At 42.6% G+C, this 26,928-nt stretch overlaps 2 protein-coding genes across 5 annotated transcripts; one reads left to right on the top strand and one right to left on the bottom strand.

Annotated features, from left to right (window-relative positions):
• Positions 1–806: 806 nt before the first annotated feature.
• LOC135510059 (polymeric immunoglobulin receptor-like) lies at positions 807–6,060 on the bottom strand. 4 transcript variants are annotated; one of them, XM_064930862.1, is made up of 11 exons: positions 5,941–6,060; positions 5,441–5,746; positions 4,809–5,144; positions 4,528–4,639; positions 3,349–3,479; positions 3,095–3,135; positions 2,566–2,631; positions 2,190–2,264; positions 1,899–1,982; positions 1,575–1,634; positions 807–1,182 (listed from the first exon to the last, which is right to left on the bottom strand). In XM_064930862.1, exons 1-11 carry the CDS (start codon positions 5,996–5,998, stop codon positions 1,159–1,161), a joined length of 1,293 nt encoding a protein of 430 aa, XP_064786934.1. In that variant the 5' UTR covers positions 5,999–6,060; the 3' UTR covers positions 807–1,158. The 4 variants fall into 4 exon arrangements, 3 of the variants coding, with proteins under 3 accessions (XP_064786934.1, XP_064786935.1, XP_064786936.1); XM_064930863.1 differs by having other exon boundaries at positions 807–1,179; XM_064930864.1 differs by lacking the exon at positions 2,190–2,264.
• Positions 6,046–26,120, top strand: LOC135510140 (polymeric immunoglobulin receptor-like). The gene is made up of 10 exons (XM_064930919.1): positions 6,046–6,094; positions 12,560–12,895; positions 13,065–13,176; positions 13,595–13,689; positions 13,902–13,942; positions 19,475–19,540; positions 25,022–25,096; positions 25,305–25,388; positions 25,644–25,703; positions 26,097–26,120. Exons 1-10 carry the CDS (start codon positions 6,046–6,048, stop codon positions 26,118–26,120), a joined length of 942 nt encoding a protein of 313 aa, XP_064786991.1.
• Positions 26,121–26,928: the final 808 nt, after the last annotated feature.

The following is a 26,928-nucleotide window of genomic DNA, read 5'->3' as shown; positions in this document are numbered from 1 at the left end:
AACTCCTTTGCATGTGTCCTTCAACTCTCCACTTGGGTTAATCATTTATTTTGGGCAGACAGAGACCAGGACACGTGAGTTTTCAATGGCGACCACAAACAGTTGTGATTTTGTATATAGGTTTATAACTTTTATGAAACAGCACAGTTGGAAAATATATGGCAAATATAAATCAACACTGAGATAGATGGGAGGGTTAGAGGGGAGGGATAGAGGGGAGGGGTAGAGGGGAAGGATAGAGGGGAGGGGTAGAGGGGAAGGATAGAGGGGAGGGGTAGAGGGGAGGGGTTGAGGGGAGGGGTAGAGGGGAGGGGAGGGTAGGGTAGGGGGGTTTGGTAGAGGGGAGGGGTAGAGGGGAAGGGTTAGAGGGGAAGGGTAGAGGGAGGAGTTGAGGGGAGGGGTAGAGGGGGGGGTTAAGGGGAGGGGTAGATGGGAGGGGTTGAGGGGAGGGGTCGAGGGGAGGGGTAGAGGGGAGGGGTAGAGTAGAGGGGAGCTGAAGGACTAAAAACAAACAAAATACAACTAATGTCAAATATACTGTGTCAGTAAAATGTATATAGTATGTAAAAGCTGGATATAGAAGCCTAAGTGTTGTTGTCCATTTGTATATATATATATATAGCACTGTATATATTTACAAAATAATATATGGGTGTGATTGAAAATAATGCAGACAATTACCACCATACCTAAAATAAAATGTTTGTGTAATTCCTATAAATAGTTGCTATAAATAGATGTAACAGCTGCATTTAAAAAAATACATTTCCATTGTTATAACATATAGTACATTTTATTATTGCAGTACAGTAGTTATTATACATAGTAGCTGTCTATACTATGATCTTAATACACGTTTGATCATGATTAGTTACAGGCATAGGACATTAAACTAGATCAATAAGATCATGATGTAAGAAATAAGAGACAAGGGGAAAGGTGGTGGAACATAACTAATAACAGAAATGTGATGATAATCACAACAAACACAGCAGACTGCCTTCAGTAGTTTATTACACTAAAGGATAGAGGTGTCTTTCTGGGGTGGGTCAAGAGGTATGACAGAATCATATTGGAGGCAGATAGATGTTGTGACACAGGAGAGGGGAGTGTTCTGTCCTTCCAGTAAAATGACAAGATCAAGGTCTTCTCTGTCAGTCACTGCTGTGCTGCTGCCCTCTGCTGGAGAGGAAGTGAAACATTCAGTCACAATCTCCATTGTGACGTTTCCACTAGATACAGATCTAGGATCAGCTTCCCCTTCCTACTATCCAAACCTTAATCTTCAGTGGGATTTAAAAAGGAAATCTGACCCAAGATCAGCATCGAGGGGCAACGTCACCCTAAACCCAGGTGCAGTCCACACTGTAATGTTATGGATACACACTGATAACAATAGTTTAGCTGGTCACAATGTGATGACAATTTTACATGCAGCAAAATAAAATGACTAAGAAAGATTTGTGTGGTTAAAGAGTGATGTTTAGTACACATAGTAATGTGGTGTTGTCTGTATCTTTGTTGAGAGATCAGCATCATCTGGTACAACAGACAGAGGAGACACCAACACTGACCTGTGTGGTCACCTGTAGAGCTAGTGAGCTGTAGACCACATTATCATCTGGTTCTGCTGACTACAGAGGAGGAACAGGTAGAGAGGTGAACAGGGACAGTTCTGTCATGATGGAGATACACTATAAAACACAGTTCTCTGTGAAATTAAAAGTGTAGACAGCTATAATTGTGATATGTAACATAAAGGTGATATATTAGACCTACAGCTATAATGGTGATGTAACCATGACTATATTAACACTGAGGAAACAATCACCTACTGTTGTTTCTGTTGTTTCTGATAACATAATACCAGCTGTGGAGAATCAGTAGAACAGCTTTACCTTGGTCTGCCCTTTTACTTGGGTCTTGTGCTGGGGGATGACAGTGCTGTATGTGACATCATCATCAGCTTCAGGAAATGGATCCTGTTGGTAGAGAGACGCCCAAGTAACAAAAATGTGTTGTTATACTGTTATGGTGTACATTTACCTATTGCTTGTTCCAAGACAGAAAGTGATAGTGGAAATACAATTGTTTTCTAAACAAATGCACATTTGCCAAGGCAGTGACGTTTTATGAATAACAGCAATAATGTTGTCTACGAGTTGAGATGCTTGAAGCCATAAGTTGACCTTCTCTGCTGTCCTGAACGGATCATGCATCGCAGTGCTGTATATCACATCATGGCGTCTCTCTGGGTTTGGCCTCTGAGAAATGGACAGCACAGAAGGTAAACACATGGCTACATGCATTGGAAGAGGCCCGGAACTTCAGATGCTCAGCTCACACTGCAGAGATGGAGGAGAGACACAGAGACATGGAGACACAGAGACACAGAGACACAGAGAGAGAGAGAGAGAGAGAGACAGAGAGACAGAGAGAGACAGAGAGAGAAAGAAAGAGAGAGAGAGAGAGAGAGAGAGAGAGCCACAGCTCACTGCGAAGATGGAGTGATTGGTTCTCGTCCAAGATCTCCACAGACCAAAACCAGGTTTATTCAGTTTGTACCTGCTGTGCTGTTTCTCTGGTGTGGGTCACTGTGCTGTATGTAATGTCCTGCTCAGGGTCAGCAGACTGCAAAGAAATAAATAGCAAAGAGAAACAGGACTTGTCTATTTTCCACCTAAACCACAGTTTGTTTCCACGATAAGCCAGGTAATAGGAGCTACACTCCTTTACCAAATGCATGAAAACAACAGATGTCATAACTGTCTAATGCAAATTAAAATGTCATGTGTTTGTCAAGAACTCGAAGAATTGGTTTGGAAATAGACATGAGGTGTAATATTGTTATATGATAGGATGCGGTCACAGATATATTGAGTGAACTGACAATTTCCTGTTCTCTGTATTTTTAACAGCATTTTTTCAACATCTTGAGAGCTATAAGAGCTTGGGTTCAGTTAGAATATGGAACCTTTTATGTCAACTCATTGATGATCAACTGAAGAGGTAACGCTGGTGTCAAATGGTAGATGATCCCAGATCAAGAACAGAAAAGCAGATGGTGTAAAATAATAAAATAAGTGTATCATACCACTGAGTCGTTAGTTGTCTGGTCCTTGGCCTTATTGTCCTCTGGAATAAAGAGAGGGAGATGTCAACTACTTCTGAGTTTGTTATAGTACAATAGTACCTCTGAATGGATTTCTTAAAGACAATTCCTCCAAATGTTTTCTGTCATTCAAGATGAATCACAGGCAAGAAATGTACTGTTGGTCACAATATCAATACATTTAGTATTTTCTAAACTATTCTCCTTTTTTATATTCACATAAAATGACTACTTACTATGCCTTCTCCACATCTTCCATGTTAATAGGATACCAGCTGTCACCACCACCAACATGCCCAGAGAGCTGAGTAGGACTTTCACATCTATGGACCTGATGGATGAAGGCATCCCTCTAGTGGTGTGGGAGCTGTGCTTTGGCAAAGTGGGTGGGGTTATATCCTTCCTGTTTGGCCCTCTCCGGGGGTATCATCGGATGGGGCCACAGTGTCTCCTGACCCCTCCTGTCTCAGCATCCAGTATTTATGTTGCAGCAGTTTATGTGTCGGGGGGCTAGGGTCAGTTTGTTATATCTGGAGGACTTCTCCTGTCTTATCCGGTGTCCTATGCTCTCTCTAATTCTCTCATTCTCTCTTTCTTTCTCTCTCTCGGAGGACCTGAGCCCTAGGACCATGCCTCAGGACTACCTGGCATGATGACTCCTTGCTGTCCCCAGTCCACCTGGCCGTGCTGCTACTCCAGTTTCAACTGTTCTGCCTGTGATTATTATTATTTGATGCTGGTCATTTATGAACATTTGAACATCTTGGTCATGTTCTGTTATAATCTCCACCCGGCACAGCCAGAAGAGGACTGGCCACCCCTCATAGCCTGGTTCCTCTCTAAGTTGCCTATCTAGGGAGTTTTTCCTAGTCACCGTGCTGCTACACCTGCATTGCTTGCTGTTTGGGGTTTTAGGCTGGGTTTCTGTACAGCACTTTGAGATATCAGCTGATGTACGAAGGGCTATATAAATAAATTTGATTTGATTTGATGGATTATATATAAAAGATTCTATTAAAAATACAATTAAAATAGATCCTTATTAATTGATCGTTTTCTGTATGGACTTGTTATGTGCACTGTTGTGGTAAAAGGAACAATTGTTTATCTGACCATGAAAATTAGGAGATTGTATGATTATCATTGAGATTATTACTGTACAAATAATATATTTTTTAAAGTGTGCAACTTGTTCTTGCAAATGACTGAGTATAACACAATAATGCTGCTACTTCTCACAAGGCAACCACAGAGATGTTCTACCCAGGAAGAAGTGGTAACAGTCTCTATATGCATTTAGGGAGGGTGTTTGGTTAGCCTTAACTGTTGTAGTGTATGATGGAATTGTAATGTTTCTCTGAGTTCATATTATCTAACAACATGTGGGATAAAACATCTGAAGGAGTGATAATAACCTCTGGTGGACTTCCTCCATGTTCCCCTCAGCTCCTTGACTTGTGTTGTCAGTCTGAACAGGCTCAGCAGTTGGAGAGGCAGAGGGTTGTGGAGGGGTTGGATCTTGGGTTGCTGTGAGGTAAAACAACAATATCATCAATGAAGTTAATGGTAAGCCAGATAGTCAGGTTGTATAGCAACATCACATTCATAGTTCATATTACAATTAGTTCCAGATGATACCAGTGGATAAAACAAAGTGAATCATATTGATAATAAAGTATGTGATTGATCTACTAACTTGAGGTCATCTTAGAGGTTCTCTGTGTTGCAGTTTGTTGACTGACAGTGATGTGAACAGGCATCTCTAGTTCTCCAACTCTACACCAATACCAGTCAGTGTTCTCCATCTTCAGTCCACTCATAGTCACTGTTAAGGCTGTTCTGTTGTTGGCATCACTAGTCCGCGTTAATGTCACTGATGTTCCATTTAAAGTCCCAGAATTCCCACTCACACAATCACCACCCATCCTGCACCACTTCATATCTCCAGAGTTACTATAGTAACAACAGACAGTGACACTCCCTCCTTCTACTCCAGTCACTTCCTGTTGTTCTACATAGAGTTCTGGAGTACCTGAACACGGGTAAAAAACAAGAATTCAGAGGAGAAAAAAGTGCTTTTACAACAGGCTCTTTACAAATTCCTTCAAGCTGCATTCTGTGATTGGTACATCCATTTTTGGTCTTTTAAATTCATAATAATTATATATAGTCATTGATTCTTGAAGAATGTAACTATCCTCACAAGCTTAGTTCTTTTACTCCATCATGACACAAAATATAATCTTGTTTCAACTACATGTACAGTATAGCTCTGTCTAGGAATTATTCATTGTACTTTACTAGATACAAGCAGTGAAGGGATCTTACCTGGAGTGACAGATAGGTAGAACCTTTGTATCATGATATCTGTTCCTCCATTGATCTCCACAACACACCTGTAAGTATTAGAGTCCCATGACACCAGGTCAGTCATGGTCACGGTGAAGATTCTCTTGTTGATGTCATCAGAGATTGAGGTCTTACCACTGCTCTTAGGATGGTTAGTACGTACTACATACGAACATACATCCCAACCTAATCCTTGACACCAGTATTTCACATGGTTTATGTAATACTGATCATAGCTACATGGGATGGTGATGGAGCCTCCTGTCTGCACAGACACATGCCTCTCTGTGGACACATCAACACAAAACACATTTACATTTGAGTTAAAACGTAATAGAATCTTTATAGAGGAAACATTTAAAAATCACATTAATCCAACACTTGAAACAGCTTGTTCATGATTGAGATTGATTATACAGTGTTTAAAGTGAACTGACCCAGGTGACTTCGCCCTTAATTCATAGAAATGTGACCCTTACCTGCTGAGAGTCTGTCGAAGATGAGGATTAGGAGGAGGAGGGAGAGATGAAGAGCCATGTGAGAGTTAGAGTCTGCCTCTTATGTTAAATGATACCTGAGCACAAATGTGTGTCAAGGACCAAGGCACCAGCCAGAATGACTCTACCTCCCAATGTTAGTACACTGTCTAACTCTCTTCCTGCTTCTGTTTGTGTGTACATGCCCCCCTCAGTGGCAGATAGGAACCACTGCAGTATATAGACTACTTTAAAAAACTTCTTAGGGATAGCCCCCTTTTTAAATGTTCGCCTAAATGACATACTGTTACAGGAATTGACGTGTTAACGGTACAGGTTCCCCTGCGGGAACCACACCCCCACCCGCTCAACTCAAATGGTGGCGCACAGAATGCAAAAATATTCTTAGAAATATTTAACCTCCACACATTAACAAGTCTAATAGCTCAAATGAAAGATAAACACCTTGTTCATCTACCCAGCGTGTCAGATTTCTAAAATGTTTTACGGCGAAAACATAGCACATATTTATGTCAAACCACCACAAAGTCACAGACGATATGCAGCCATTTTGTCAAACAAAAGATGCAATCACAAACGCAGGATTAAAAGAAAAATCATTTTCTAACCTTTTGAAAATCTTCATCAGATGACAGTAATATGACATGTTACACAGTACATTTATGTTTTTTTCAATAATATGCCATTTATATCCATAAATCTCTGCTTACATTGACACCATGTTCAAAAAATGCTCAAAAAAGTCCAGAGAAATTATAGAAAGCTCCGCCAGATAACAGAAATACACATCATAAACTTTGACTATATATACATGTTCTACATATAGTTAGAAAGATACACTGCTTCTTAATGCAACCGCTGTGTCACATTTATTTTTAACGTTACGGAATTCGTTCACTATGCAATAATCTGAGACGGCGCTCAGACGTAAGCAATATTTCTCCGCTATGTTGGAGTCAACAGAAATACAAAATTACAACATAAATATTCCCTTACCTTTGATGGTCTTCGATCAGAATGTAGTGGAAGGAGTCATACTTACCCAATACATCGTTTTGTTTCAGTTCGGGTGTCCATGTAGTAGCATATGCTACCACTTTCAGCTCCAATGCACCAAAAATGATTTCTGGTCCAGAACAGTATATGTCGACTAAACTGGTCAAACTAAGTGCAGAATCAAGCTTTAGGATGTTATAAATGTACAAAACGATTGGCATTACAACCGGACAATCCGAATTCATCTCAGGCAAGCTGGAACAGAGGAAGGTCTGTGTCCAATTCGCGCCCTAACGCACATGTATTTTCTTGCGACACCCACTGTTCTTCGTCTCAAAGGGTCAAAGTTCACGGGATTAAACACTCTGGTGAATGAGGACATCTATTGGAAGACATAGAAAGTGTCTCCAGATCCATAGCTGGTTGGGAAGGGTGGGGGCGATGACGTCAAAGTTGCCCCAACTTTCAGGATTCCAAAACTAGTTTGGGAGATTGTCTGCCCTGTGAGTTCTGCTATACTTACAGACATAATTGAAACGGTTTTAGAAGCTTTAGAGTGTTTTCTATCCAATAATAATTATTATGTGCATATATTAACAATTTAGGACAGATTTCTTTTCAGTTTACTATGGGCACGCAATTCATCCAAACGGGGCAGTATTATCCCTAACCCTATTCCTCTATGTTTTAATACCCAATTAAAATTAAACACTCTGTCAATTCATAAGAATTTGTAAGACCCTTATTTGTATAAAATGTACAGAGATCAGTCTTTAAAATCAACCAGCTGCGTTTATTCTCGTGAGTACTGCCCATGATACATTTTATCCCAGGTTATAAATTGAAAATGACGTCAGCGTTTTCTAAACTGTTCCGTCTCTTCTTGACACTGGTACAAAGGCTGTATAGTTCTCAAGCTTTCCCACATCGTCTAGAGCCAAGGTCAGCCTGTGTAGATAAGCATTCTAGCCAGTCTGGCGATATAGTTCATTAATTTCTACCAAGGAACAGACAGTCATTGTTCTAAATCTTGATTATATTTACACACATTATATTCAGTACTAGGATTAAAAATAAAATTCATACATATACAGTAAAATAATAGTATTCTGATTAGTCAGTCCTGATTGAAATGTATACATAATTAGTCATTATTGATAAAAATTCCCTTAACACATACCCAAATCTAACTGCCTGATGCTCAGGCCCTGAAGCAAGGATATGCATATTCTTGGTAAAAATTTGAAAGCAAACACTTTGAAGTTTGTGGAAATGTGAATTTAATGTATGGGAATATAACACAATAGATATGGTAGAAGAAAATACAAAGTTAAAACCAAATGGTGATTTTTTTACTACCATCTTTGAAATGCAAAAGAAAGGTCATTGTTAAGCTCTTGAGTGTAGGGGGCAGTATTTTGATGTTTGGATGAAAAACGTACCCAAATTAAACTGCCTATTTCTAAGGCCCAGAATCTAGAATATGCATATAATTGTCCGATTAGGATAGAAAACACTCTAAAGTTTCCAAAACGGTCAAAATATTGTCTGTGAGTATAACATAACTGATATTGCAGGCGAAAACCTGAGGAAAATCAAACAAGTAAGTGGCCTCTATTTTGAAAGCTCCATGTTCCATAGTCTGCCTTTGCTCCATTTAAAGGGATTTCAACCAGATTCCTTTTCCTATGGCTTCCCCGTGGTGTGAACAGTCTTTAGACATAGTTTCAGGCTTTTATTTTGAAAAAATTAGCGAGAAAGATCACATCGCGTTATTGTATGGCTGGGTGCCAGCAGCGTTTTGTATGCGCAACAGCTTGAAGCAGTCATTTTCTCTTTCTCTCCCATTGAAGACGCTACATTCCCGGTTGATATACTATCGATTATATATTGTAAAAAACAACCTGAGGATTGATTATAAAAAAAAACGTTTGAAGTGTTTCTACGAACATTACGGATACTATTTGGAGTTTTCGTAGTGATGTCGTGACCGCTCGAGCCTGTGGTTTTCTGAACATAACGCGCCAACCAAATGGAGGTATTTTGGACATAAAAATAATCTTTATGGAACAAAAGGAACATTTATTGTGTAACTGGGAGTCTCATGAGTGCAAACATCCGAAGATCATCAAAGGTAAGCAATTTAATTTATAGCTTTTCTGACTTTCGTGACCAATCTACTTGGCTGCTAGCCTTTTGTAATATTTTGTCTACTGAGAGAGATGTGCTTACAAAAACGCTTGGTTTGTGTTACGGATATAGGTATCCTCTGAGTGTATCCTGTGTGTGTATTTCTTTTCTGTCCTTCTCCCCTCACAGGTGGCAATCATCATTCCCCAATCAGTCACCATGCAGTCATCAATCAGAAGACACACCTCCTGTTTCCATTACCCAATCACATCCCCTTTCCCTTGGTTTAAAAATCCATTCAGTTGTTTCCTCTGGAGCTCGATCTCTCTGTTTCAATCTCTTTGTGTCGCTCGATCTCTCTGTGTTTCAATATCTCTGTGTCTCTCGCTCAATATCTCGCTCTCTATATCTCTCTCTCTCTCTCTTTGGATTGAGCTGTTTTGTTTTTGCAACTACATGTCACTTTGTCCCCACCTGTGAGTATCGTTTTGGTTATGGTGTTTGTTTGATGGTGGGAAAAGGGGGTACCAAGACAAGTTGCCCATGGGCATACACTACCCGTAGGAATACTTTGTATAAAAACACTTGTTAGAACTTGGCGGACGACCCACTGTATTTTTGGTTAGTTAGCTAGCTGTTCTAAAAGCAGGTAGTCTAGCTTAGGGGTGTTTTTGGATAGTTATTATTTCTTTCCTTGGGTAATGCTGTAATGCTCCGGGTGTTGTGGGTGTGGAGTCAAACGCAGGAGACAGAGAGTGCAATGCTGTGCTCTTTAATGCACCAACGCACAGGATGCTCACAATAATAACGGCCCCAAACACAGGGAATGAAAAATGTACAAAATGCACGTCCAGGAACAAACACGTTCCTCTACTACAGAGCCGAAGGTTACAATAATTAATCCCGCACAACAAACAGGCGGGCCAACTGTCTAAAGAAGCCCAACTAATCATCACAAACAGGTGCTACCAATAAACATACAAGGAGGGGGTGGAACAACAATCAGTGGCAGCTAATAGGCCGGTGACGACGACCGCCGAGCGCCACCCGACTGGGAAGGGAAGCCACCCTCGGTCGGACTCGTGACACCAGCTCAGCCCCTTTTCCTGCCCCCCCTCCCTTTACCGTGTGTTTAGAAATAAACCATAAAAGTTTGACGGTAAATTAGTTGCCTCTGGGTTTGTTCTCACTGTTACTTTTTCACTGTTAAAATTTGCATGAGTTATGTTACGGGTCTCGATACCATTCCCCCTAGACTGCTGGGCCAAAGGGATTCGTAACAGTATGCTTTCGCCGAAAAGCTTTATTGAAATCTGACATGCCAGGTGGATTAACAACAAGCTATATTGCACTTGTTATTTCATGAAAATTAAATATTTGTAGTAATTTAATTTGAATTTGGCGCTCTGCAATTCAGCGGTGTTGACAAAAATGATCCCGCTAACGGGATGGGTGCATCATGAAGATAAAATAAATCTGTCTAGAATAAATAGTGACAATAAATACATAAAAAACTTTTACGTGGTATAATCTAGAGTATCTACTAGAGACATTACAGCACCGTGAAGGACGGTAGGAGGAAACAGTGGGCAACTGAGCGCTCAGTAGCAGCAGAGCCCGCAGGGTAATTATAGCCTGAAGGAAAGGCAAAGGTGTAAGGTTACAGAAACCAGAATAGAGACTGGCTCTGGAGAAATTCAGTGAAATTAGCGCTGAGAACAGATATAGTAAATTAGCAATAAAGCAATAAGTAACAATAAGATAGGATATAGTAAGTAAATAAATTAAGACAAGAAAGGGTAGACATTATAAATAACTAAATTAAAAGGAAAAGGTATCAGATAGAATTTGAAGTAAAGTTGAAGTAACAGAGTAGACAATTGATAAAATGAATAGAACACCAGTAGAAATCCTAGGGCCTAGCAACCCCTATGCAAAAAATAAATAATAATGATATCTGTGAATGGGATAAACGCACAGTGATATTTGAGGTGCTGCACTGGAATAAGACATGAAGTCATCTGTAGTATTCAGTAATACAGTTGCAGACATTATAGAATAGGCTTTAATGCAACCGCTCTGTCAGATTTAAAAAAAAAAAAACATTTTGGGAAAAGCATAATCTGAGAACAGCGCTCAGAGCCCAATCCAGCCAGAGAAATATCCGCCATTTTGGAGTCAACAGAAGTTAGAAATAACACCATAAATACTCACTTACCTTTGATGATCTTCATCAGAAGGCACTCCCAGGAATTCCAGTTCGCCAGATGAAAAAAGTGTTTTGTTGTTCGGAGCTCTCGTCAAACAATAGCATGGCATTTATATTAACACAAATTTAAGCTTTCTGCCAATATAAGACACTTATATTTACCGACATTTGTGGTTTCTCTAAAATCTTCGAACATGTCATTTAGATGGTTATACTGTCCAAACACACATGTTATTTATGTAGTTCTCAATATCCATATAAAGTAGACAAACTAATTAAAAATCTATAGGTTTACCAAACGGTTAAGTGGTTAAACATTAAACGTCGGTGGATTAAGTGATGGTCAAATGTATTTAAACAAACTAGAGATAATAATATGAAAACTATTGTGAGCATTGCATTGTGGACGGCAATTACTATATATGAAAGGTATTTCTAAATGAAACACTGATTAGGTTTGGTGAAAAAGTTACTGTGTGATTTTGTGTGTTGTATTTAGTAATTTGAAAATGTGCTTCAAGTTTTGTTAAAACAGCATTTTTGATGATCTGTTTCTATTCTATTAAATGGAACATCAGTGACATTAAAGCGGACTAGTGATGCCAACAACAGAACAGTCTTAACAGTGACTATGAGTGGACTGAAGATGGAGAACACTGACTGGTATTGGTGTAGAGTTGGAGAAATAGAGATGCCTGTTCACATCACTGTCAGTCAACAAACTGCAACACAGAGAACCTGCATGGAGGAATGGGACAAAATACCAGCAACAGTGTGTGAAAACCTTGTGAAGACTTACAGAAAACGTTTGACCTCTGTCATTGCCAACAAAGGGTATATAACAAAGTATTGAGATAAACTTTTGTTATTTACCAAATACTTATTTTCCACCATAATTTGCAAATAAATAAATAAAATCCTATGTGATTTTCTAGATTTTTTTTCTCATTTTGTCTGTCATAGTTGAAGTGTACCTATGATGAAAATTACAGTCCTCTCTCATCTTTTTAAGTGGGAGAAGTTGCACAATTGGTGGCTGACTAAATACTTGTTTGCCCCACTGTATATGTCTATTTTATGTTTTCTATATGTAGATGTTGGTGTAAACTTTGTTTCAAGTCTGCTGTCTGTATTGTGTCTTTCAACGTTGTCTACCACAAGCAGCACCATATCACCTAGTAACACTATGTGTAAAGGTCATACACCTGCTAGAAATAAAGGTCTGCTGCTGAGGTCTTTCTATGGTGTCTGTACCTCTGTGTTCAGGTACTCCAGAACTCTATGTGGATCAACAGAAGGTTTCTGGAGTAGAAGGAGGGAGTGTCACTGTCCGTTGCTACTATAGTAATTCTGGAGATATGAAGTGGTGCAAGATGGGTGGTGATTGTGTGAGTGGGAATTCTGGGACTTTACATGGAACATCAGTGGCATTAATGCGGACTTGTGATGCCAACAACAGAAAAGCCTTAACAGTGACTATGAGTGGACTGAAGATGGAGAACACTGACTGGTATTGGTGTAGAGTTGGAGAACTAGAGATGCCTGTTCACATCACTGTCAGTCAACAAACTGCAACACAGAGAACCTCTAAGATGACCTCAAGTTTGTAGATCAATCACATACTTTATGATCAATATGATTCACTTTGTTTTATCCACTGGTATCATCTGGAACTAATTGTAATATGAACTATGAATGTGATGTTGCTATACAACCTGACTATCTGGTTTACCATTAACTTCATTGATGATATTGTTGTTTTACCTCACAGCAACCCAAGATCCAACCCCTCCACAACCCTATGCCTCTCCAACTGCTGAGCCTGTTCAGACTGACAACACAAGTCAAGGAGCTGAGGGGAACATGGAGGAAGTCCACCAGAGGTTATTATCACTCCTTCAGATGTTTTATCCCACATGTTGTTAGATAATATGAACTCAGAGAAACATTACAATTCCATCATACACTACAACAGTTAATGCTAACCAAACACCCTCCCTAAATGCATATAGAGACTGTTATCACTTCCTCCTGGGTAGAACATCTCTGTGGTTGCCTTGTGAGAAATAGCAGCATTATTGTTTTATACTCACTCATTTGCAAGGACAAGTTGCACACTTAATAAATAGTCATAATCTCAATAATAATCATATCTCTTAATTTGCTTGGTCAACCTCCACACATGTGAACAGATAAATAATTGTTCCATGTATCACAACAAGTGCATACAACAAATGAACAATATATAATGATCTATTTTAATTGTATTTTTAATTCAAGTTCGTATATGTAATCCATCAGGTCCATAGATGTGAAAGTCCTACTCATCTCTCTGGGCATGTTGGTGGTGGTGACAGCTGGTATCCTAGTAACATGGAAGATGTGGAGAAGGCATAGTAAGTAGTCATTTTATGTGAATATAAAAAGGAGAATAGTTTAGAAAATACTAAATGTATTGATATTGTGACCAACAGTATATTTCTTGCCTGTGATTCATCTTGAATGACAGAAAATACTTGGAGGAATTGTCTTTAAGAAATCCATTCAGAGGTATTATTGTACTATAACAAACTCAGAAGTAATTGACATCTCCCTCTCTTTATTCCAGAGGACAATAAGGCCAAGGACCAGACAACTAACGACTCAGTGGTAGGATACACTTCTTTAATTGTATTATGTTCTGCCATTTGACTCCAGCGTTACTTCTTCAGTTGATCATCAATGAGTTGATATAAAAGGTGCCATATTCTAATGGAACCCAATCTCTTATAGTGTTATAAGATGTTATATGTTATATGTTGAAAATTGTCAGGATTTGGCCAGGGTTGTTCCGGGTTTTGGTCAGTAGATGCCCCCATTGTGCTTTTTGTCCTTATGTTTTTCCCTTGATCCCCATTAATTATTTGCACCTGTGCCTCGTTTCCTCTAATTGTATTTAAACCCTTAGTTTCCCTCAGTTCTGTGCTCTGTGTTTGTATGTTAGCACCCTGCCCTAGTGTTCTGTGTACTCTTGTCGATTCCGGGTGACGCTCTTGTGGTATTCTGTTTTTTGTTTTTGTTTATTTTTTGTGAGTTTCTTTTGAGGCCTTTTTGTGCTTTTCCTACCACCTTTTGGATTTGCCATTTTTTGTATTTAAGGATTTTTTCTTTATTAAATACACCGTCTTAAGTACTGCTGTGTCTGCCTCATCTTCTGGGTTCTGCTGACTATTCGTGGCTCAGTTGGTTAAGTGACTGTTTCTCACTCCGGAGACCCAGGTTCGAAACCGGGTCCTGACAGAAACACAGAGCCAAAAATGAACCCAGAGGCAGCCAGTTCCCAGGACCTTTTTGCCACGCTGTCCCACCACCAGGAGACTGTCCAACGCCACAAAGACGCCCTGGTTCAGCAAGAGGCCTTAATGGCTAGACATTCTCATCTTCTGTCGGAGATGCTGACTTCCATTAAGCAAATATCTGATCGACTTACCCCGGCAACAGTTCCCGTCCCAGTACCTCAGGTTCACGTACCCATGGCAGTTAACCCCCTGGCTGAACCTCGTCTTCCACCTCCCCAACGGTTCTCAGGTGATCCAAGTGCTTGTAAAGGGTTTCTCACTCAATGTTCTCTCTCCTTTGAGCTGCAACCCTCGTCGTTTCCCACCGACCGGTCTAAGATCGCATATATCATCACCCTGCTGTCGGAAAAAGCCCTGGCCTGGGCTACTGCTGTGTGGGATGCCCATAGTTCCTGCTGTGCCAGCTACTCTGCCTTTGCTGAGGAATTCAAACGAGTGTTTCAAGGCCCAAGCAGTGGTTCTGACTCAGCCAAACAGCTCCTGACTCTCCATCAAGGTTGGCGCAGCGTGACGGACTATGCCATCCAGTTCCGCACGGTGGCAGCAGCGAGTGGCTGGAACAACGAGGCGCTCACGGTGTGCTTTCTGAAAGGCCTTTCCGACACTATCCAAGATGAACTGGCCACTCGGGAACCACCGGACAATCTCGAGTCCCTGATTAAGTTGGCCTCACGCATTGACCAGCGTCTGAGAGAGAGAGAACTCAACCGTAGACCTCTAGCCCCTATCAGTCCCAGCTCCGAGTCCCCACCTTTATCATCGCTGGCTCCACCGGAACCCATGCAGATTGGACGCATCTCCCAGGCTGAGAGAGACCGCCGGATGAGGGAGCGACGCTGTCTATATTGCGGCAAACCGGGCCATTTCCGTTCCACGTGTCCCGGGCTCCAGGGAAACGCTCTGTCCCGTACAGACCGGGGGGAACTGTAACGGGAAACATAACCTCCTCCCATCCGTCCAACTCCCATCTGCTCATTCCAGTCACACTCTCCTGGGACAACCACAAGCTTCACCTTCAAGCCTTGGTAGACTCTGGAGCCGCAGGTAACTTCATGGATGGTGTCTGGGCGAAGGAGAATGGCGTTCCCTCTGAACCTCTAAGTGACCCCATGAGGGTTACTACATTGGATGGAAGCCCTTTGGGATCTGGACTTGTCACTCATGTCACTACCTCCTTGAGACTTTCAGTTTCACAACACCAGGAATTGATGAACTTTCATTTGATCTCCTGTTCCGAGTTCCCTCTCGTCCTTGGATACCCCTGGCTTCACAGCCATAAACCCACATCGACTGGTCTGTGGGCACTATCAAGCAGTGGGGTCCTACGTGCCAAGCTACTTGTATTTTCCAGAATTCCCCGAGTTCTACTCCCGAGTCTTTAGAATCCATCGACCTGACCCGAGTTCCCGAGTGTTACCATGACCTCAAACTGGTGTTTAGCAAACAGAGGGCCACCATGCTACCACCCCATAGACCTTACGATTGCCCCATCGACCTGTTTCCGGGCACTTGCCCCCAGGGGTCGGATCTTTTCCCTATCTCCACCCGAACGAGCTGCTATGGATACCTACATCAAGGACGCTCTGGAAGCAGGCCTCATGCGTCCATCCACCTCCCCGGCGGGAGCAGGGTTTTTCTTTGTGGCCAAGAAAGACGGTGGATTACGTCCTTGCATCGACTACCGGGGACTCAATGCCATAACCGTCCGTAACCGTTACCCGCTACCCCTTATGGCCACAGCCTTCGAGCTGCTCCAGGAAGCAGTTGTTTTCACTAAGCTTGACCTGCGGAACGCATACCATCTTGTGCGGATCAGACCTGGTGACGAGTGGAAGACCGCTTTCAACACGCCTACTGGTCACTATGAATACTTGGTGATGCCCTTCGGCCTGACCAACGCCCCAGCGGTGTTCCAAGCGCTCATAAACGATGTGCTTAGGGATATGCTTAACATATTTGTGTTCGTTTACTTGGATGACATCCTCATCTTTTCGAGCTCCCTTCAAGAACACACTAAGCATGTCAGACAAGTACTCAAACGCCTCCTAGACAGCCATCTGTACGTTAAGCCGGAAAAATGTGAATTCCATTCATCCCGAGTACAATTCCTGGGATTTGTAGTGGAACCCGGTCAAGTCCAAATGGACCCTAGGAAGGTAGGGGCGGTAGCGGATTGGCCCACCCCCAAATCCGTTAAGGATGTTCAGCGTTTCCTGGGCTTCACAAACTTTTACCGCAAGTTCATCAAGAACTTCAGTTTGGTGGCAGCTCCTCTCTCAGCTTTAACCAAAGGTGGCAATGCAAGGTTTTTGTGGGGAAGAGAAGCTGAGACGGCCTTCCAAGGACTCAAGCAGCGCGTTCTCTCTGCTCCCATCCTGATACTACCGACTACGGATGAACCATTTGTGGTGGAGGTAGACGCATCAGAGGTTGGTGTTGGAGCTGTCCTGTCTCAGAGGGGTGAAGACAAGAAGCTTCATCCGTGCGCTTTCTTCTCACACCGGCTTACCCCGACTGAGAGGAACTACGATGTGGGGGATCGTGAACTCCTAGCGGTTAAGATGGCATTGAAGGAATGGAGACACTGGCTCGAGGGGGCTTCTCACCCGTTTCAAGTGCTTACGGACCACAAAAATCTGGAGTATATCCAGCAGGCGAAGCGATTGAACTCTAGACAAGCTAGATGGTCTCTTTTCTTCAATCGATTCCAGTTTATCCTCACCTATCGGCCCGGGTCGAAGAATCTCAAACCGGATGCCCTGTCCCGAGTCTACGCTCCTGCCATTCGAGATGACACGGACATGCCTGTCCTTCCTGCTGCTAAGATTGTGGCTCCGATCTCGTGGCAAGTTGAGGATACCGTGAGACGTGCTCAAGCTAGCGAACCGGACCCTAAAGGAGGCCCTGCCAATCGGTTGTTTGTCCCCAAGGCAGTGAGGACTCAGGTCCTTCTGTGGGGGCACTCCTCTCGCCTCACCTGTCATCCGGGCGTAGGTCGCACCTTGGAGTTCATCCAGCGTAAGTTCTGGTGGCCTACCATAAGAGAAGACGTTGCCACTTTCGTCAATGCCTGCCCCGTGTGCTGCCAGGGCAAATCTTCTCACCTCCGCCCTCAAGGGCTCCTTCACCCTTTACCTGTTCCCCACAGACCCTGGTCCCATATCTCATTGGACTTTATTACTGGACTTCCTCCATCCCATGGCAATACTACTATCCTAGTCATAATCGACAGGTTTTCAAAGGCGGCCAGGTTCGTCCCTCTGACTAAGTTACCTTCTGCCAAGGAAACGGCTGAGTTGGTAATTAATCATGTGTTCCGAGTCTTCGGCATTCCTCAAGATGTGGTTTCTGACAGAGGTCCCCAGTTCGCCTCAAGGTTTTGGAAGGCCTTCTGCCAACTCATGGGGGCTTCTGCCAGTCTATCTTCAGGGTACCATCCGGAGTCCAACGGCCAAACAGAGAGGATGAATCAAGAGCTGGAAACCACCCTCCGATGTATGACTCGTGACAACCCGTCCACATGGTCATCCTTTATTGTTTGGGCCGAATACGCGCACAACACCTTGCGCTCCTCCTCCACTGGTATGTCCCCGCACGAGTGTCAGTTTGGCTATGCTCCTCCATTGTTCCCGGACCAGGAGGCAGAAGTCAGAGTGCCTTCAGCCTTGAAGTTCGTCAGACGCTGTCGGCTTATGTGGAGGAAGACCCGTCTTAATCTTATGCGTTCCTCACAGAGGTATCAACAACAAGCCAACAGACGTCGCCGTCCCGGGCCTACCCTGCGCCCCGGCCAGAGAGTCTGGCTCTCCACAAGAGACTTACCTCTACGGGTGGAGTCTCGCAAGCTGTCCCAAAAATACATCGGTCCCTTCAAGGTTGCCAGGAGAGTTAACCCAGTTTCTTATCGCCTACACTTACCCAGATCCCTTAAGATTAATCCCACATTTCATGTTTCATTGTTAAAACCTGTTGTTTTTTCTCCCCTTGTCCCGGCAGACAGACCTCCCCCTCCGCCTCGTGTCATTGGAGGCCAGCCGGCTTATACCGTCCACCGGATACTGGATTCCCGCCGGGTGCAGCGGTCCTGGCAGTATCTGGTGGACTGGGAAGGCTACGGTCCTGAGGAGCGCTCCTGGGTTCCTGCCAAAGACATCCTGGACCCTGACCTCATTCGTCAGTTCAGGGTCCTCCACCCTGAGAGAGCTGGTAGGAACGTCAGGAGCCGTTCCTAGGGGGGGGATTCTGTCAGGATTTGGCCAGGGTTGTTCCGGGTTTTGGTCAGTAGATGCCCCCATTGTGCTTTTTGTCCTTATGTTTTTCCCTTGATCCCCATTAATTATTTGCACCTGTGCCTCTTTTTCCTCTAATTGTATTTAAACCCTTAGTTTCCCTCAGTTCTGTGCTCTGTGTTTGTATGTTAGCACCCTGCCCTAGTGTTCTGTGTACTCTTGTCGATTCCGGGTGACGCTCTTGTGGTATTCTGTTTTTTGTTTTTGTTTATTTTTTGTGAGTTTCTTTTGAGGCCTTTTTGTGCTTTTCCTACCACCTTTTGGATTTGCCATTTTTTGTATTTAAGGATTTTTTCTTTATTAAATACACCGTCTTAAGTACTGCTGTGTCTGCCTCATCTTCTGGGTTCTGCTGACTATTCGTGGCTCAGTTGGTTAAGTGACTGTTTCTCACTCCGGAGACCCAGGTTCGAAACCGGGTCCTGACAGAAAATACTGTTAAAAAGACAGATAACAGGAAATTGTCAGTTCACTAAACATACATCTGAAACAAACTGTAGTTTAGGTGGTAAATAGACAAGTCCTGTTTCTCTTTGCTATTTATTTCTTTGCAGCCTGCTGACCCTGAGCAGGACATTACATACAGCACAGTGACCCACACCAGAGAAACAGCACAGCAGGTACAAACTGAATAAACCTGGTTTTGGTCTGTGGAGATCTTGGACGAGAACCAATCACTCCATCTTCGCAGTGAGCTGGGGTTCTCTCTCTCTCTCTCTCTCTCTCTCCTCCATCTCTGCAGGTTCTCTCTCTCGCGCTCTCTCTCTCTCTCTCCTCCATCTCTGCAGGTTCTCTCCCTCCTCTCTCTCTCTCTCTCTCTCTCTCTCTCTCTCTCTCTCTCTCTCCCTCTCCTCCATCTCTGCAGGTTCTCTCTCTCTCTCTCTCTCTCTCTCTCTCTCTCTCTCTCTCTCTCCTCCATCTCTGCAGGTTCTCTCCCCTCTCTCTCTCTCTCTCTCTCTCTCTCAATTCAATTCAGACGCTTTGTTGGCATGGGAAACGTGTTAACATTGCCAAAGCAAGTGAAGAAAGATAATATATAAAGTGAATATATAGAGTGAAATAAACAATAAAAATTAACAGTAAACATTACAGAAGTTACAGAAGTTTCAAAAAAATAAAGACATTACAAATGTCATATTATATATATATATACAGTGTTTTAACAATGTACAAATGGTTAAAGGACACAAGATAAAATAAATAAGCATAAATATGGGTTGTATTTACAATGGTGTTTCTTCACTGGTTGCCCTTTTCTCGTGGCAACAGTTCACAAATCTTGCTGCTGTGATGGCACACTGGGGAATTTCACCCAGTAGATATGGGAGTTTATCAAAATTGGATTTGTTTTCGAATTCTTTGTGGATCTGTGTAATCTGAGGGTAATATGTCTCTCTAATATGGTCATACATTGGGCAGGAGGTTAGGAAGTGCAGCTCAGTTTCCACCTCATTTTGTGGGCAGTGAGCACATAGCCTGTCTTCTCTTGAGAGCCATGTCTACCTACGACGGCCTTTCTCAATAGCACAGCTTTGTGGAAGTTACCTGTGGCGCTGATGTTTAGGCCAAGGTATATATAGTTTTTTGTGCGCTCTAGGGCAACAGTGTCTAGATGGAATTTGTATTTGTGGTCCTGGTGACTGGACCTTTTTTGGAACACCATTATTTTTGTCTTACTGAGATTTACTGTTAGGGTCCAGGTCTGACAGAATCTGTGCAGAAGATCTAGGTGCTGCTGTAGGCCCTCCTTGGTTGGGGACAGAAGCACCAGATCAAGAGGAAACGGTAGACATTTGACTTCAGATTCTAGTAGGGTGGGTGCTGCAGACTGTTCCAGTGCCCTCGCCAATTGAATGATATATATGTTGGAAAGTACAGATACCAAAAAAAACTTCTTAAGTAGTACTTTAAAGTATTTTTGCTTGAGTACTTTCCACCACTGGTCCTTGTTTCCAAATATTGGAGAATGTGCCAGAGCTGTGGATTATGTTATAGAGTTTACGCATAGCCAATTGGAATTTGTGGTCTGTATATTTTATTATTTCATTTAGGATACCATCAGCCACACAGGCCTTTTTGGGTTGGAGGGTTTGTATTTTGTCCTCTAGGTCATTCAATTTAATTGGAGAATCCAGTGGGTTCTGGAAGTCTTTAATAGTGGATTATACGATTTGTATTTGATCACGTATATGTTTTTGCTTTTTGTTCGTTGTTACAGAGCCAAATAGATTGGAGAAGTGGTTTATCCAAACATCTCCACTTTGGATTGATAACTCTTCGTGTTGTTTGTTCAGAGTTTCCCAATTTTCCCACAAGTGGTTAGATTCTATGGATTCTTTAATTACATTGAGCTGATGTCGGACATGCTGTTCCTTCTTTTTCCGTAGTGTATGTCTGTACTGTTTTAGTGATTCACCATAGCGAAGGCGTAGGCTCAGGTTTTCTGCGTCTCTATGTTTTTGGTTGGATTGGTATCTCAATTTCTTTCTTAGGTTTATGCATTCTTCATCAAACCATTTGTCATTGTTGTTAATTTTCTTAGGTTGTCTGCTTGACATTTTTATATTTGATTTTGGATGCTGAAAGGTCAAATATACTGTTTAGGTTTTTTACTGCCAAGTTTACACCTTCACTATTACAGTGAAACATTTTGTCCCGGAAATTTTCTAGAAGTGATTGAATTTGTTGTTGACTAATTGTTTTTTGCTAGATTTCACACTATGTTCCTTCTTTCTTAATATTATTCCGTTCCTTTGGCTTTGATGCCTCAGGGAGGCATATGGGGGCATATGGGGGAGGGAATATGGTCACCTCCAGGTAGGTTTTTGTCCCCCTGTGTTCTGAGGGTGTCAGGTTATTGTCAAGTTCTGACATTTAGGCTGCCACAGACTAGCACACATCCCTGAGACTGGAAATTGTTGATCTCCCCCGCTAGGATGGAGAAGCTGTCATCGTTAAAGCATGGGGATTCTATTGGGGGGATATAGGTAGCACACATGAGGACATTCTTCTCTGTTGAGATCATTTCATTATTAGTTTCTTGCCAGATGTAAAATGTTCCTGTTTTGACGAATGGAGTGGGTTAGGTCTGCTCTATACGAAATTAGCTTACCCCCTGAGTCTCTTCCCTGTTTGACACCTGGTAGTTTAGTGGATGTGACTAACAGCTCTCTGTAGCTTAGAGGGCAACCAGTGGGTCCGTCTCCATTATACCATGTTTATTGTAGGATGATAATGTCTATATTTCCAATTTCTTTGATGAAGTCTGGGTTCCTGCTCTTTAGGCCAAAGCCAGATGACCTCAGACCTTGTATATTCCAGGATGAGGTAGTTACAGATTTGTGTTCCATAGTGCCTATGGTTGTTTTTGAGTGGTTTAGGCCTGGACCGTCACAGCAGGTGTGAGCAGAGCATGTTGAGCATCTGATACGTACAGTTGAAGTCAGAGGTTTCCGTGCACCTTAGCCAAATACATTTAAACTCAGTTTTTCACAATTCCTGACAATGAATCCTAGTAAGAATTCCCTGTTTTAGGTTATATACCAATTTAGGTTATATACCAATTTAGGTTATACACCAATTTATTTTAAGAAAGTGAAATGACATGATAATAGTAGAGAATGATTTATTTCAGCGTTTATGTCTTTCATCACATTCCCAGTTGGTCAGAAGTTTACATACACTCAATTAGTATTTGGTAGCATTGCCTTTAAATTGTTTAACTTAGGTCAAGCGTTTTGGGTAGCCTTCCACAAGCTACCCACAATAAGTTGGGTGAATTTTAGCCCATTCCTCCTGACAGAGCTGGTGTAACTGAGTCAGGTTTGTAGGCCTACTTGCTCGCACATGCTTTTTCAGATCTGCCCACAAGTTGTCTATAGGATTGAGGTTAGGGCTTTTTGATGGCCACTCCAATACCTTGACATTGTTGTCCTTAAGCCATTTTGCCACAACTTTGGAAGTATGCTTGGTGTCATTGTCCATTTGGAAGACCCATTTGCGACCAAGCTTTAACTTCCTGACTGATCTTGAGATGTTGCTTCAATATATTCACATAATGTTCCTTTCTCATGCCATCTATTGTGTGAAGTGCACCAGTCCCTCCTGCAGCAAATCACCCCACAACATGATGCTTGCCACCCCCGTGCTTCATGGTTGGGATGGTGTTCTTCGGCTTGCAAGCCTCCCCCTTTTTCCTCCAAACATAATGATGGTCATTATGGCAAAACAGTTATATTTTTGTTTCATCAGACCAGAGGACATTTCTCCAAAAAGTACGATCTTTGTCCCCATGTGCAGTTCCACACCCTAGTCTGTTTTTTTATGGTGGTTTTGGAGCAGTGGCTTCTACCTTGCTGAGTGGCCTTTCATGTTATGTCGATATAGGACTCGTTTTACTGTGGATACAGATACTATTGTACCTGTTTCCTCCAGCATATTCACAAGGTCCTTTGCTGTTGTTCTGGCATTGATTTGCACTTTTCACACCAAGAACGTCCATCTCTAGGAGACAGAACACGTCTCCTTCCTGAACGGTATGCGTGGTCCCATGGTGTTTATACTTGTGTACTATTGTTTGTACAGATGAACAGGCGTTTGGTAATTGCTCCCAAGGATGAACCAGACTTGTGGAGGTCCACAATTTTTTCTGAGGTCTTGGCTGATTTCTTTTGATTTTCCCATGATGTCAAGTAAAGAGGCACTGAGTTTGAAGGTAGGCCTTGAAATACATCCACAGGTACACCTCCAATTGACTCAAATTATGTCAATTCGCCTATCAGAAGCTTCTAAATTCATGACATCATTTTCTGGAAATTTCCAAGCTGTTTAAAAGCACAGTCAACTTAGTGTATGTATTCTTCTGACCCATTGGAATTGTAATAGAGTGAATTATAAGTGAAATAATCTCTCTGTAAACAATTGTTTGAAAAAATACATGTGTCATGCAAAAAGTAGATGTCCTAACCGACTTGCCAAAACTATAGTTTGTTAACAAGACATTTGTGGAGAGGTAGAAAAATTATTTTGAATGACTCCAAGCTAAGTGTATATTAACTTCCAACTTCAACTGTACCTCTTAGATTGCAGGATGGGGCTTGGGAGGGTGTTATAGTGGTGGTTGGGGCTGTTGCTCTGCTCACGGCCTGGGCTTATGTTCTGCTGTCATGTTGAAGTCCTTGCCACAGGGGTGGGGGGAATGGGGTGGGCAGAAGGGGCATAGGTCTGAAATGGGGGTTACCTATAAAGGGTGTGGCCAGGTTTTGCTTGGGGTAGTCTTAGCTGCTTGGGATGTGGCTGGTGATGCTGTGGTCTGGGTGTAGGTCATCTTGGCATGGCTTCTCTAAGTGCAGGTCTTTCAGGAGGGGGTCTTATAGGTCTGGGAGGGTGTCTCGCTAATCTGGGTGGGGAGTCCGTTGCTCTGCTCCTCCTGTGTGAGTTGCTGGGGGTACGGTTCAGGGTGACGTCCTTCAGGGTCCTGGAGAAAGTTGGGAGAAAGTTGGGATTGCTGCTTTGTAGAGGTGGACCTGGTCATAAACGCTGTTGAAGTGTGAGCTGGGCTTCTGTCTCTCTCTGTCTCTCTCTCTCTTTCTCTTTCTCCTCCATCTCTGCGGTGTGAGCTGGGGTTCTCTCAATCTCACTCTCTCTCTCTGTCTAGCTCTCTCTCTCTCTCTCTTTCTCTTCCATCTCTGTGGAGTGAGCTGGGATGTCTCTCTCTCTCTCTCTCCCTATTTCTCTCTTTCTCCTCCATCTCTGCAGTGTGAGCTGGGCTTCTCTCTCTCTCTTTCTCCTCCATCTCTGCGGCGTGAGCTGGGGTTCTCTCTCTCGCAATCTCTCTCTCTCTATCTGCCTAGCTCTCTCTCTCTTTCTCTTCCATCTCTGCGGAATGAGCTGGGATGTCTCTCTCTCTCCCTCTTTCTCTCTTTCTCCTCCATCTATGTAGTGTGAGCTGGGGTTCTCTCTCTCCCCCTCTCTCTCTCTCTCTCTCTCTCTCTCTCTCACCTCCATCTCTGCAGTGTGAGCTGAGTATCTGAAGTTAGTGTACTCTCTCTTTTCCTGTGCGTGTATCCATATGTTTACCTTCTGTGTTGTCAATTTCTCAGAGCCCAAACCCAGGGAGCCACCATGACGTGATGTACAGCACTGCGATGCCTGATCAGTTCAGGACAGAAGAGAAGGTCAACTTATGGCTGCAAGCATCTCGGCTCTTAGACAACATCATTGCTGTTACTCATGAAGCGTCATAGCCTTAGCAAATGTGCATTTGTTTTAGAAAACAATTGTATTTCCAGTCTAATTTTCTGTCTTGGAACAAGCAATAGGTAAATGTACACTATAACAGTATAACAACACCTTTTTGTTACTTGGGCGTCTCTCTACCAACAGGATCCATTTCCTGAAGCTGAGGATGATGTCACATACAGCACTGTCATCCTCCAGCACAAGGCCCAACTAAAAGGACAGACCAAGGTAAAGCTGTTCTACTGATTCTCCACAGCTGGTATTATGTTATCAGAAACAACAGTAGGTGATTGTTTCCTCAGTGTTAATATAGTCATGGTTACATCACCATTATAGCTGTAGGCCTAATATATCACCTTTATGTTACATATCACACTTATAACTGTCTACACTTGTAATTTCACAGAGAACTGTGTTTTATAGTGTATCTCCATCATGACAGAACTGTCCCTGTTCACCTCTCTACCTGTTCCTCCTCTGTAGTCAGCAGACCCAGATGATAATGTGGTCTACAGCTCACTAGCTCTACAGGTGACCACACAGGTCAGTGTTGGTGTCTCCTCTGTCTGTTGTACCAGATGATGCTGATCTCTCAACAAAGATACAGACAATGCCACATTACTATGTGTACTAAACATCACTCTATAACCACACACACTTTTAGTAGTGTTTTTATTTTGCTGCATGTAAAATGTTATTATCACATTGTGATCAGCTAAACTATTGTTATCAGTGTGTATCCATAACATTACAGTGTGGACTGCACCTGGGTTTAGGGTGACGTTGCCCCTCGATGCTGATCTTGGGTCAAATTTCTTTTTAAATCCCACTGAAGATTAAGGTTTGGATAGGAGGAAGGGGAAGCTGATCCTAGATCTGTATCTAGTGGAAACGTCACAATGGAGATTGTGACTGAATGTTTCACTTCCTCTCCAGCAGAGGGCAGCAGCACAACAGTGACTGACAGAGAAGACCTTGATCTCCTCATTTTACTGGAAGGACAGAACACTCCCCTCTCCTGTGTCACAACATCTATCTGCCTCCAATATGTTTCTGTCAAACCTCTTGACCCACCCCAGAAAGACCCCTCTATCCTTTAGTGTAATAAACTACTGAAGACAGTCTGCTGTGTTTGTTCTGAATATCATCACATTTCTGTTATTAGTTATGTTCCACCACCTTTCCCCTTGTCTCTTATTTCTTACATCATGATCTTATTGATCGAGTTTAATGTCCTATGCCTGTAACTAATCATGATCAAACGTGTATTAAGATCATAGTATAGACAGCTACTATGTATAATAACTACTGTACTGCAATAATAAAATGTACTATATATACTGCTCAAAAAATTAAAGGGAAAACTAAAAAACACATCCTAGATCTGAATGAATGAAATATTCTTATTAAATACTTTTTTCCTCTATATAGTTGAATGTGCTGACAACAAAATCACACAAAAATTATCAATGGAAATCAAATTTATCAACCAATGGAGGTCAGGATTTGGAGTCACACTCAAAATTAAAGTGGAAAACCACACTACAGGCTGATCCAACTTTGATGTCATGTCCTTAAAACAAGTCAAAATGAGGCTCAGTAGTGTGTGTGGCCTCCACGTGCCTGTATGACCTCCCTACAATGCCTGGGCATGCTCCTGATGAGGTGGCGGATGGTTTCCTGAGGGATCTCCTCCCAGACCTGGACTAAAGCATCCGCCAACTCCTGGACAGTCTGTGGTGCAACGTGGCGTTGGTGGATGGAGCGA

Source organism: Oncorhynchus masou, chromosome 23, assembly GCF_036934945.1.
Source record: "Oncorhynchus masou masou isolate Uvic2021 chromosome 23, UVic_Omas_1.1, whole genome shotgun sequence".
In the NCBI taxonomy this organism is placed as follows: Eukaryota; Metazoa; Chordata; class Actinopteri; order Salmoniformes; family Salmonidae; genus Oncorhynchus; species Oncorhynchus masou.
This window is presented reverse-complemented; position numbering and strand designations above follow the sequence as displayed.